A 12788-nucleotide genomic window follows, 5' to 3' on the forward strand; every position below is an offset into this window, starting at 1 on the left:
AAACTTTAAAAAATGAATACTCTTTCAATTTATTAAAAAAAAAAAAAACTAAATAAATAAGAAAAGCCAAAATTCTAACATAAATAAAACTAATGTCATTAAGTAAATGTTCCAACTTGAGCTTTATGAATATTCATAAAATGTTGAAAAAAAAATTGTATATTATCAGTGTTCTCATTATTCCAGCCGCTTATGGGTTAACTGATATCGAGTATTTACTGTAATGCGGAATCGATATGTTATCGCGCCGCACAGGTGTCTTCCAAATCAGCTGTGGGTGGTGTTCAATTACAATTTAATCGTTTCGTTTTGTGTTCTGGTGCTGGGAACTGCGATTTAATTAAATTAGAGGATTGGACATGTAGCACAGCTGGACCAGAAGCCAACATGAAAGAAGTGGGCATCGCACTGCCCAAGTCCCGCGGCGTTGGCGTGGGAGTACTTGGAGCCTTCCTGTTGTGCTTCATTTTCTACTACTTTTACGGGGGTTACATGACGTTGGCGCTCTTCGCTGGAATTATCCTACGTAAGTTCTAGTCTCGATCAGCCTTTCGGCATTACAAATGTCCCCTTGCAGTGATATTCTACTACGCCCAGGATCTGCTTCTGTACCATCCGGACCTGCCGGCCAACTCCCGCATTTACGTGCCCATTCCGACGATGCACAACCTGCCCCACATCACGGTCAGCATTAAGACACCCGACGATGTCACTCTGCACGCCTTCTGGATAAGTCAGCCGGAGGAGCGCTCCAAGTCGGTGCCCACGTTGCTCTACTTCCACGGCAACGCTGGCAACATGGGACACCGCATGCAGAACGTTAGTGGAGGCTCTTAACTGGCTAGAAATTCCCTATTACAACACTATGGCTTATTCCTTAGGTCTGGGGCATCTACCACCACCTGCACTGCAACATTCTGATGGTGGAATACCGCGGGTACGGCCTGTCGACCGGTGTGCCCACTGAAAGGGGCCTGGTAACTGATGCTAGGGCGGCCATTGATTACCTGCACACCCGCCACGACCTGGACCACTCGCAGCTGATCCTCTTCGGGCGCTCCCTGGGCGGAGCCGTGGTCGTCGACGTGGCCGCCGATACCGTGTATGGCCAAAAACTAATGTGCGCCATTGTGGAGAACACATTTAGCAGCATACCAGAAATGGCCGTGGAGCTGGTCCATCCCTCTGTGAAGTATATACCAAATCTATTGTTTAAGAATAAGGTAGGTCTGAGGTCTATAAAGTTGAAAATCCGAACTTATTTTTTTTATCAACCTGCAGTACCAGTCCGTGAGCAAGATAGGCAAGTGTTCGGTTCCGTTTTTATTTATATCCGGCCTTGCGGACAACTTAGTGCCACCGCGCATGATGCGTGCCTTGTATACCAAATGCGGCAGTGAGCTGAAGCGCTTGCTTGAGTTCCCCGGAGGATCGCACAACGACACTTGGATAGTAGACGGGTATGGCCTGGATGACATTCTTTATTTCCTATTATCCATTGGTTGCTCTTTAGGTACTATCAGGCTATCGGGGGATTTCTGGCCGAGCTGCAGCAGGAGCCGTCGCCGCTCCAAAAGGCGCCGGAGAAGAGCAATGTCTGGGTAGAGCTGGAGCATAAAATTATTGATGTATAGCTCCTAGACCCGAATACATCAAGTGTTCAATTGACTGTGTTAACACTGCGAATGGTTTAATACTTATATACACAACCACATTATACTAATCTGTATATGACAGGGTTTTAATCCAGACGTTGCTATATGCTATGTTGCTTTTTATGTGCAGAGAATAACGTGCTAGCGATACGGCTGTTCATTTATAACAACTATGATAATGCGCTTCAACAAATCAATCCACTTTAAAACCCGAATTTTTCCAAACTCCTATCTGTGCGAAGTTTATTTGTACTGATCTATTTAAAACTACGATTTGACTAATGTATAATTGACGGCCACTGAATATTATGAAAATTAATCAGTATTTCACAAAAGAATAATCCCATTTTCTGGACTGATTTTTAGTTTGCCAGATTTGTTCAAAAGAGCTTTTATCTCTAGCACGTTTACATTTTGTGCTGGTTCCATTTTTGAAATGTTACACTATTTAATTGTTAAGATTGCGAAGGAAGCCAGAAAATTATCTTAAGTCTAGACTTAAGTAAACGAAATTGGGCAAATTGATAAACAATAAACAATGCAAACAATTGCAAGAATAAACAAAGTTCAGCCAACAATTTTTAGAATCCAATGAAGTCCTCGTCAGCACTGTCATCACTGAGGGGCGTAGATGGACGTTTCCGACTAGCTGGTTTTTCCTCCAATGGTTCCTCCTCCGGCTTTGCCACAATCTCATGTGCCTGTGACCGGTGGTGAAAGACAAAGGAGACGCACTTGCTGTCCGTCCAGGCCTGGGCGAGAATACTGTCGGGCAGACCTCGATTGTTGGAGCAATGGAACCACTGGGACAAATGCGAGGTGCAGTCGCTGTCATCGGGCGGGGGCTTAGTTTGGATGTTTTGTACGCATCGTTTGCATTTGAGTCTAAAAAGAACATTGGAAATTAATTTTAAAAGGATAAAAAAGGAAAATTCTTACTTGTCGTGCGTGTCGGACAGAATATTCGCATCAAATGTGAACAAATCCTTAAGGTCGTCGCGAGTAAAATGCTTTTCGGCTGATTCGTTGTTGTCAATAATTGTGCTGGACAACGACTTCTTGTGCGTCTGCCGCTGCAAGATCTTTTCCTCAATTGAACCACTCTAAAAAAATAAATTTCTCCAGTTTAATTTCGAAATTTTTAAGAGAAGTACCTGAGATGCTTACCGCTACAAGGCGATAAATGTAGCAGGGCTTCTTCTGCCCATCGCGCCACACTCTGGCCATCGCCTGCTCGTCGTTGGCCGGATTCCAGTCAGGATCGAACATAAACAGCCGGTTGGCTCCGATCAAATTCAATCCGCAGCCGCCGGCCTTGCTGCTCAGCATGAAAAGGAAGCTATCCGACTCCGGGTCATTAAACCGGTCAACCACTTTTGAGCGCTTCTTGATGGACATAGTGCCATCAAGTCGAACAAATCCGTACTTTCGCTTCCTCGCCAGCTGCTCAAACAAATCCAGGGTCTGTGTGTAATTGGAGATGAGAACCACCTTGTCATTGCCATCTGCGCGTATGGCGGCTAGCATAAAATCTAGCAGCATGAATTTGCCACTCAGTTCAGGATTGAGATCCCTGAAACATAAAGTTTGATGAGTTCCAATCCAATCAAGAGACAATATTGCTAAAACAAAATCTTGTGAACTTTTACTTACTTCGGTTTGTAGTTGCTCGGCAGCACGTTCTGCGAACTTTCGAATCCCTTTTCTCGTGCTGTTATCTTATCATAAATAAGATCCGGATGACTGCAAATCTTCTTAAGGGTTGTGATGTCCGCCAGGGCCGTGAGCGTGGCCTTCTCATTACAGTCTTAAAACAAAGTGGTTATTGGTACACAGTTTGAAGAAGGAACAACAATCAATGGATTACCCGCCAAACTGCGGCGTACTTGATCCGATTTCAAGAAATTCGTATAGAGCTCCAGCTGAATGGGCGTAAGCTTTGCGCAGATGACCATCTCAAACTTAACGGGCAGGTATTTGGTGAGAATCTGGTTGGTGCGACGGATAATGCACTGATCGACCAGTCCGATCAACTCCTGCGTCTTCTCGATGGCCCGCTTCCGCTCTCCTTCCGTGGAGTCTGCATTCTGGCCCCGCAGAATACTGCTTTCGAAGTTCCGCTTGAAGACGGCCGCCGTGCCCAGCATCTCTGGGTTCACAAAGTTCACCAGACTGAAGTACTCCGTGAGGTCGTTTTGGATAGGTGTGCCGGAGAGCAGGACCCGCCGTTTTGTTTTCAGGCCCATTAGTGCCTGGTAGGTGAGGTTATCGCTGTTCTTCAACCGATGTCCTTCATCACATATCACCATTCCCACCTCGTACTTGCACAGGATGTCTGCGTAGATGCGGAATGTCTCATAGCTGATGAGCAGAACGGGTGTGCCAAGGCGTGACGAGGTCATGGAGAATTGCTCGAGGGCTTTAATGGTGTTCTCCTTGTTGCCACCTTCCATAGGCAGGCAGAGCAGGCGGCCTTGTAGCCACTTCGTGAACTCCTTCTCCCAGTTCTTTACCAGCGACGACGGCGACACGACGATGGCCTTGTTAATCGTAGGTTTGCACTCGGGCCCCTGCCTTAGGAGTGTCCACACCAGGGTGACGCACTGCAGCGTCTTCCCCAGACCCATTTCGTCGGCCATGATGCAGCCGTTGAAGTTGCCCCGCATGCCCTCCACACACTCGTACATGAATCGCACGCCCTCGCGCTGGTGCGGCCGCAGGATGTTGCAAAGCAGGGGATCCACGACGACGTGCACCAGGATCTGGCTGGGATCCATGGCCATCCGCTCGTGCTCCGTGTAGTCGGGTGGTTGGTATAGAACCAGGGCGTTGCAGGCTAGCGGATCGTGCAGAGGTCGCCGGGAAATGCAGCGTCGTACACCGAGGCAGCGGTTTCCGCCGTAATCCGGAACGTAATTATCGATGGGCACCTTGAACTTCCGGGCCAGCACCTTGGCAATGGCCCGCTCATACTCGCTGTTCGCAATGCGAATGGGCAGTGGCAGGTCCTCCGTGTTGCCGCCACCTCGCAGGGCACTCTGGCGCTTCCTGTCGAGCTCCTGCTCCCGCTCCAGATCCTGCTGGCAGGCTCGCTTGTTTTTCTTCAGAAGCGGTGGCGCAAAGAAGTGCCGCGACTCGGGACGCTGTGGACCCCGTTGGCTGGGCGCCAGGCTGCGGCGCTTTAAAAAGCAACAGTTAAGCGAGATATTAAATAAACATAAACATTTTATTTACCATTTCAGGAAATTCAAATGGCGGTCGCGCAAACAGCTGATTGGATTGTACAGGTCTGGTCACACAAACATTGCAAATCGTGAAAATATCGTTGATGATTAATCGGCGTTAGTGGAGCATAGACATTTTAAGTGGGTACATCTAGTTTTCTTTTAGTTATCGAATGAAGTAAACATTTAATTATAATGTTTAGAAATTTAATAAGAACAGTAGTTTATATTTATATTAGATATGAAGATGAAAAAAAAAAAATTAAGTACTTCGCGCCGAAATGAATATATCGAGTACCAAAAACATCGATATGTTTGATACATCGATATTATTCGTTAGCAGTTGCACATATCTAACTTTCTATTTCCGTGCAGATAAAATTGTAAATATTTACTCAAAATTGCACTCGAATACCCAAAAAAATAGTGAAAAATGATGCAATAGAGAGTGGGTTTGTTGTCGTTCCACTTGTTAACAACAAAAAGTGCCACAAATGCACCGAATTCGAGCTGCAAAAACGCGATTTTAATCCGCAAATCTGCGGAAGTGTTGGTACAAGCACTTAATTTGTATTTGTGATTGTAATTGTAATTGCCAAAGTGCCAAAAAAAACCACGCAAATGCTGCAAGCGTAAAAGCCTATGTAAATAGGGCTACAAAATAATAATGGGCGTGGCGAGACGATGCATTGAGAGCAGAAAACAGCGAAGGCGATGACAATCGAAACCGAATTCATCAGGTGAGCGAGCAGCAACAACAACAACGGATGCCCAAATAGGTGTGCACACGTACGCAGATGTGTATGTGTGTGTAAGTGTGTCACGGCGTGCACTTGTTGTTCTTGGGCTGATCTTCAGTAAATAGCGAATATTAAACTAATGTGCTTCTCTTTTTAGCTCCTAAATCACAAACAAAACAAGCAACATTGACATACTCACCACAAAAGCACAAAGCTGAGATAAGAAAGTACCAGCACACCAATTCATGTCAAACGGAACGCACACCAAACAGTTATCAGCGGACCAGCGCTACTAAACACCACCAAATCGCACACAAAAACCTATAGAACGATGTGGCTGCGTCAGAGCAGCGGAGGCGTTGCCTCAGCCGGACACGGCGGACCACTACGTCAGCGTCCCATCGATGCCGCCACGGACTGCGATCCGCGCGCCTGCTACGACAGCTTCTGCAAGCACTGGCAGCAGGCCTTCGAGATCATCCAGCACAGTGCTCCGCCCTCGCACGACGACGTCCTGGGCGTTGTGTCGCACCTGGACTACATGGTCACCCTTCTGCTGGTCGAACTGCATCACTGCAACAAGGTCTCGCTGCCGGCGGCCGAGGCCAGTGGTCCGCCCGCGGCTCCCTGCCTGGAATTTCTGCTCAGCGAGAATCTGCTGGACAAGCTGTATGAATGGGCTTGCACCACCGGCCGCTATGCCAACGCCGTGCGGCTGGAGCAGCTGAAGCTGTACGAACTGCTCGTCAGCCATTCGCGCCACCAGCTGCTCTGCCACGAGCCCTTCCTGCGTCCCCTGCTCAAGATTCTGGCCTCCAGCCAGGGTGAGATTTTCCCGCCCGATCTGGAAAAGCGCCTCGTTATCCTGCTGAACCAGCTGTGCGTGGTTCTAATGCAGAATGTCCATTTGCTGGACCTTTTCTTCTTTTCCGCCCAAACGCAAGTGCAGGAGCAGATTCTCAACGGTAGCGTGGCGGCACCCAAAAGTGGAACCACAACCAAGTGAGCATCAAACATTACAATAGAATCTCATAACACGGTCAGATTGTTTAAGTATTTTTGAATTGAATTTCATCTTAATAAAGATTATTTGGCTTAACTTATTTTTATAAATTAAAATTAGCATTTGTTTTCAAATATACATCCGTATTGAATAGAAAAGCTTTAGTATGATATATTTGTTTTATGAATCATCACCAAATACAGCGTCTAAAGCCTGATAAGACAAAAATTATAAAAAAAAAAAACTGACCTTGTAATAGTCCAAGCGTAAATGGTGACTGTATCGATAAAACTTCAAAATTTATGAGTTCTGTGTTAAAGAATTGTTTTTTTACTTGCAGTTTTATTATCTTCTCCTTGCTCATCCCGTACGTGCATCGCGAGGGCAGTCTTGGACACCAGGCCCGCGATGCCTTGCTGCTCTGCATGGCGCTCTCGCAGAAGAACTCCAACATTGGCACGTACATAGCCCAGTACTCCTCGATCTGCCCCCTGCTGGTGACCGGTCTGGGTGGGCTTTACTCCCGTCTGCCCAACAGCATCGAGATCAGCTCCATTGACTGGCACCGGATCACACCGGACGATGTGACAGAGATCCCCGAGCTGACGCTCTTCATGAACGCCCTCGAGTTCTGCAATGCGGTGGTGCAGGTGGCCCACGAGATGATCAAACAGCAGCTTCTGGACTTCATGTACCAGGGCTTCATTGTGCCCGTTCTGGGACCGGCTATCCTCCAGGTGAGTGCCGTCACGCTTTTGTCTCGTCTCCGTCTCGGTCTCTTCTCGTAAAAATTTGTCTTCGATGCATTTCTGTGGTGTTGGTTGCAAGCGAATCATATTTGTCCTGTTCTTTGCCTTTTAATTTATTTGTAACATTCCTGACATAAGGAATTTGCGTAGATATTGGTTAAGAAAAGTTGAGCCCAATGTGTAAACATGTACAAAAATAAAATGTTTAATTACAGTCTTAAAAGAGAGTGATAAGGTTACCGGTCATTTTATGATTTCTCTTTATCAGCGGCAGGTTTACCAAATCTTTCAGCTTTGTTAACAATTCTGAAAGCACTTGAAAACAATTTCAAAATTAAGTTTTAATTATGTTTTTTGTTTAATTTAAAGTTTGAATACTTTTATAGCCATTACTCGTAGACTAAAAGTTACTTATTGTTTTTAAGTCCATACGTTCTTGCACTATTTCAATAAATTATGAAAATGAAGTGTAAGAATGGTCTCGATACACAAGATATTTATTTAATTGGGCAAAGACTTTTTAAGAATTGAGCAATATCTACACTATTCCTAAGACTTGTATATTTTATTTAGAAATTCGGCCAGCTCTTAGGGATCTGCACCGCCTTCAGCTTTCCGTTTCTTGTGTGTTTCTTGTACCTTTTCCTCCCCGTAGCTAACCACACACACACCTCGAAATCTCGAAACAACTTTTTGCGCTCCATTTTCGCAGACACTGAAGGGCAAACATTTTCAGACGAACATCGACTCCCAAATCTCGGCCATGTCGTACCTGGACCTGATCCTGCGCTCCATCACCGAACCCGGCCTGCTGAGGGCCTTCGTTCGCTTTCTGCTCGACACGGAAAAGTTCGACGGCGAGCGCATACTGGATGCTCTGGTCGAGCGGCTGAACTCCCCCGATGCCAATCTGTGCATGGTAACGATGGCCCTGTTTGACACCCTGCTGGGGCTGCACTGCGAGGACCTAATGCTGGAACTGCTGCTCAAGTTCATGCTGCCGGGCAAGCATGTGCCCATCTCACATCGCCACAAGATCAACAAGATCGATCCGTATCTGAACAGCAGTGAGTTCTTCCTGGAACTCTCGCCCGACGTGATGAAGAGGGCCAGGGATCTGGCCCGGCCCAAGAGTATCCACGAACCGGTGGTAAGTGACCTGACGCCGCTGCCCAGTCTCCCATCTCCAGTCATGAGCAAGACAATTGGAGCCAACTGGAACTATTATGGAGTGCACACGGGTGATAGTTTGTATGCGAATATCCAGGCGTATCTCTTCGAGGCCCACTGGCGAATTGCCCAGTGCCAGAGGGATTGCCTCAAGTGGGCGAACAGCTATCGCTACCAAAAGTGGCCGCGTCACGGGCAGGGACGAGTTCATGCCCACGCCTTGGAACTGGCCAGGCAGTTCTTCAGCGAATTCGGTGGCGGAGCTGTTATGGCCACGAACGAGACGGGTGAGAAACAGCTGGACAGTCTGCAATCGATTGGCGAGTCCAGCGGCTACGAATCCTTCAAGTGGCGGCCTGCGGACGAGGAGAGCGAAGCCACGGATACAACGCTGGCCACCACAGCCAGCGAGGCAGATCTGGAGCACAACAGCAGCAGCATCAGCAGCGTGCTAGGTGGATCCGGCAGACGAGAGGCCTGGCGCATGTCGCAAAACAATCGCAACGAGTTGCTACTGACGGATCTGGACTTCTCGGAGGACTTGTTTGCGCAGGGCACCGTAAGCTTGGGTAAGAATAGTGGCTTAAAAATCAACTCGTGGGCAGAACTTTATTCATTTTGCCCGTTTTTCTATATAGGTCCCTTTCTCAACGCCATCTGGGGCAAACTGCAAACCTTCACGAGCAACTCGCTGTACGTCAATCTTCACCTCACCGGGTTGATCACTCGGTTGGCCTGGTATCCTCTGCCGCTGATCCACTCGCTGCTGCTGCGCTCCGATATCGCCATCACCTCGGATACGCCCTCCTTCCACCAGGTGCTGCGCATACTCAAGCAACAGATAGACGCCGAGCTGCCAGTGACAGAGGATTCGCTGGAGATCATTGATGTGGCGCGTTCCTCACTAATTGATCGGGAATTTCGTTTGGCAAACGCGCGCAAGGGTAACGAGGGCTCTCCAATGCATCACAATCAACAGCATCAGATGGCCACAAGTTCCGGGCAGCAGTCGGGGCAGCTGCGATCTACCTATTCGACTCTTTCGGCTGCCACGCCCGTTCAAGCGACGCCCACCAGCGCATACGATCCGTTTAAGCGCAGCGATAACAAGAGGCGGAGCATCAGCAAGTCCATAACCAGCATGTTCAGCAGAAAGTCGGCCTCCTCGTCGATGGCACCGCCCAATGGCTCCTCTGGTGAGTAGTAGCAGGCGAAATACTCTTCTGGCACAATTTTGCACAACCTTTATATTTCTAAAAAAGAAAAACCAAGCAAACAACATAGAAATCACCAACAGTTTACAAATCTGCAGCGTTGGATGTTGGAAGAGAGTTGGTTTTGGGTCTAAATAATCACACATCACACATCACTCACAAAAACACATTCACACATATGTACATCAGCCCTGCATTAGTGCCTGAAGCGATAAATAAAGCCATCGAATTCATTTGTCATTAATGGAAAGTCATTTAAACATTTAGTTATTTATGTGATGTAGTATATTGTTGTGGCACTATTATGAGCAGGACTCATTCAGGGCTGTACTTGGTTGAAACACATTTCTGTAAAATGCCCGCCGGCGTCGTTTATAATAAATTAATTTCTTTTATTTCTTTATTTTTTTATTGAAACGAAAAAAAAAAACCAAACAAAACGTAGCTTCATCTGGCTTATCACAAATTTACGCATTCTTCACCGGTAAATATTTCACGCTTGATAAAAGTATTTAAATTTGTAATCAAAACTAACCCTAAAATGGCATAGTCTTGTTAAAACTAGTTCGTAGTCTCGTTTTCCCCGTAGAGCTTTGTACATTATGCTTTCCCACTAAACCAAAAAAAAAATAAAAAATAGTTGCTTGTAGAAAACGATGAACATTTGTGGAATCCCATTTCTTTGTTATTATTGTTGCTGTTACAATTAACCCATAGAGGTCAATGGCACCGTGAACCTTTACTAAACCCGCTTGAATTTTGTAGGAGCTGCTTCGAATCTGGTGGGAAGTGGTGCCGAGGGAAGAGGATTTTCCCAGGGGCAACCAGCCGCCGGGACATGTGAGACCAGCCTCAGTACGCAGCCACAAGTGGGTGCATCACGCACAGGAGCCACAGTGACGGCCACAGCGGCCTCTGGGAGCAGCAGCAACAGCAGCATCGGTGGATCCACCCAAACCCTGTCCGCCCAATCGAACACCACAACCCACTCGTCGAGCACCATGCACGGCCTGGATGGAGGACCGACCACGAGTGGCTTTAACTCCGAGCCAGTGTCCCTCGATTCGGTGGCCTCCATGGGAATCATTGCCAGCACGAGTGGCACCGAGCGATCCCGCGACCTGGCCCTTTGTGCGGTGCTCATGGACGAGTGGCTCAAGGAGCTGGCGGCCATTGCGCAGGAACAGAGCGTTGTGCTGGTCACGGAGCAGGGGTCTTTATGATCGCTTGGAGTAGATGGCGATGCATGCGCTGCTAAGACAGACGACTTGTGTATACATTATATTACGGATTTGTTGGCCTTTGTTTGTTTTAACGAGCTACCCTTACGAAATTATTTCTTTTTACCTGTTAAATTATCGATATTTATATTTTAAACAACCATTTTAAACGAACAATGAACAGATTTACAAATTAATGCACACGGACTCAAACAAAAAACACTCACACACGCGTTAACCAAGCTAGAATTTAGGTTTAAAGTTGTAAGCGAACTAAGACGGTGGATTTTAAGTGTTCAAATGTAATCAAATATTCTAATTAACAGCCGTATGCAAAATTTACAACGTTTTTAGAGAGAACTATATAACACACATACCATGTATACATATGTATTTTTGCAATATATTTTATGCTCTTATGTACATATGCAAGATCAAATTACCCAAGTTATGTAAAGCCAACTTGAAAGTATTAAATTGGTCCAAGTAAATGCACAGCCAAGAAAGATATATTCGTTTTTTCAGTTTTAATGTTATTTAACGATACAGTTTGTTCTGCAGGCTATATATTTTATATATTTTTTTTTTGTTGGACTTCAACCTCGTTTGCTGATAGGATGCTGCAAAAGCAAACCGTTTGATAAGTAGCTTAAGCCGAAGGAAAGAAATTCACTTGCTTCAATAGCTTTCAATCGACATGACCTGGCGGACGTCCTTACTCTTTTTTCTGGTCTTGGTGTCCACTTGTTGGGCATCAAATGATCCAACTCCTGGTAGCCATGTGAAAATGCCGACTTGGGAGAACTATGCGCCCTACATATTCAGAAGGAACCAAGTGACTTGTGTGGATGGGCACTGGAATAGGAATAGTGACTTTACTTTCAACTGGCGCGTAGTGCTGCACTTGCTCCATCGGCCGTATAAAGTTTACAATGCCCGTATAGTTAGTCACTTAAATGCTGGCTTCGTAAGGCCGAAGGATGTGTGCTTTGAGATTCCTCCTTATGGCAACCAGAAATATGTAGTTCATCTCTGGGCCCGCTATAATTTCACTGACTCGCCGTGGTCAAGCGAATATTACTCTTTCAACTTATCCGTAGGTGCTTCCGTTCCCAATCGCCCGCCGGAGTTTTTACCCAATGGCTTTAATTACCATCTGCCAACGAGGGAACTTTTCGTCTTTTGGAAGAAGCTGGACGAAGTGGAATATGGCGCTCCAAACTTTACCTATATTATACAAACGGACAAGGGGTAAGCTATTATGATATCTTCACTTGATCCATTAAATTAGCTCTTTAATTTCCAGCAATAAGGCCTATCTCGAAGGCAAAGATTATGCAGTTTTTTATGATTGGGATCCCAAGCAAACGGTCACCGTTTCCATTTGGAGCCAGAACTCCTTGGGTCGCTCGGCTAATGGTTCGCAGCTTGAGATTCCAGTTCTGACAGATGCAGAGCGGCATCAACCGCAGAAGTTGCTGTACCACTACCTAAACAATTCCATCACTTGGCAGCCACCTCAGGAAACGAAAGAACTCATTGGGTATACCGTCTACTGGTGCTCCTACTTCAGATTCGGTAGTCGATTCTGCGACGACGATGGGCCAGTCATGATGGAGGTGGTCCCCGAATCGCAGCATCAGTTTATGTTTAAAAACCGGATGTATATGGATATGGATGTTGCATTTATTATGGCTGTGGCGGCGTTATATAGTGACAATTCTGGCGATGGAATGCACTGGGCTTATTAAACCAACTACTTTGATTAAATGTTTGATTTCTCATATATTGTTAACTGATTTATTACTCAAAA

The 12788-nt window shown here is 46.3% G+C and overlaps 3 protein-coding genes across 6 annotated transcripts; 2 read left to right on the plus strand and 1 right to left on the minus strand.

Moving 5' to 3' along the window:
* Positions 1–247: 247 nt before the first annotated feature.
* Positions 248–2220, plus strand: LOC108138794 (protein ABHD13). The gene is made up of 5 exons (XM_017261273.2): positions 248–526; positions 578–819; positions 882–1223; positions 1282–1460; positions 1514–2220. The coding sequence occupies exons 1-5, from the start codon at positions 388–390 to the stop codon at positions 1632–1634; spliced, it is 1023 nt and encodes a 340-aa protein (XP_017116762.1). The 5' UTR covers positions 248–387; the 3' UTR covers positions 1635–2220.
* LOC108138793 (DNA repair and recombination protein RAD54-like) lies at positions 1871–4967 on the minus strand. The gene is made up of 6 exons (XM_017261272.1): positions 4890–4967; positions 3523–4834; positions 3309–3462; positions 2823–3228; positions 2595–2758; positions 1871–2540 (listed from the first exon to the last, which is right to left on the minus strand). Exons 1-6 carry the CDS (start codon positions 4890–4892, stop codon positions 2237–2239), a joined length of 2343 nt encoding a protein of 780 aa, XP_017116761.1. The 5' UTR covers positions 4893–4967; the 3' UTR covers positions 1871–2236.
* Positions 4968–5202: 235 nt separating this feature from the next.
* LOC108138898 (UPF0518 protein GG24907) lies at positions 5203–12761 on the plus strand. 4 transcript variants are annotated; one of them, XM_017261436.2, is made up of 8 exons: positions 5203–5619; positions 5777–6621; positions 6963–7359; positions 8084–9110; positions 9180–9737; positions 10201–10239; positions 10521–12226; positions 12282–12761. In XM_017261436.2, exons 2-7 carry the CDS (start codon positions 5951–5953, stop codon positions 10976–10978), a joined length of 3150 nt encoding a protein of 1049 aa, XP_017116925.1. In that variant the 5' UTR covers positions 5203–5619; positions 5777–5950; the 3' UTR covers positions 10979–12226; positions 12282–12761. The 4 variants fall into 4 exon arrangements, with proteins under 4 accessions (XP_017116925.1, XP_017116926.1, XP_017116927.1 ...); XM_017261437.2 differs by having other exon boundaries at positions 5204–5619; positions 8108–9110; XM_017261438.2 differs by lacking the exon at positions 10201–10239 and having other exon boundaries at positions 5204–5619.
* Positions 12762–12788: the final 27 nt, after the last annotated feature.

This window comes from Drosophila elegans, unplaced genomic scaffold (genome assembly GCF_018152505.1).
Source record: "Drosophila elegans isolate 14027-0461.03 unplaced genomic scaffold, ASM1815250v1 contig_814, whole genome shotgun sequence".
NCBI classification, from domain to species: domain Eukaryota; kingdom Metazoa; phylum Arthropoda; class Insecta; order Diptera; family Drosophilidae; genus Drosophila; species Drosophila elegans.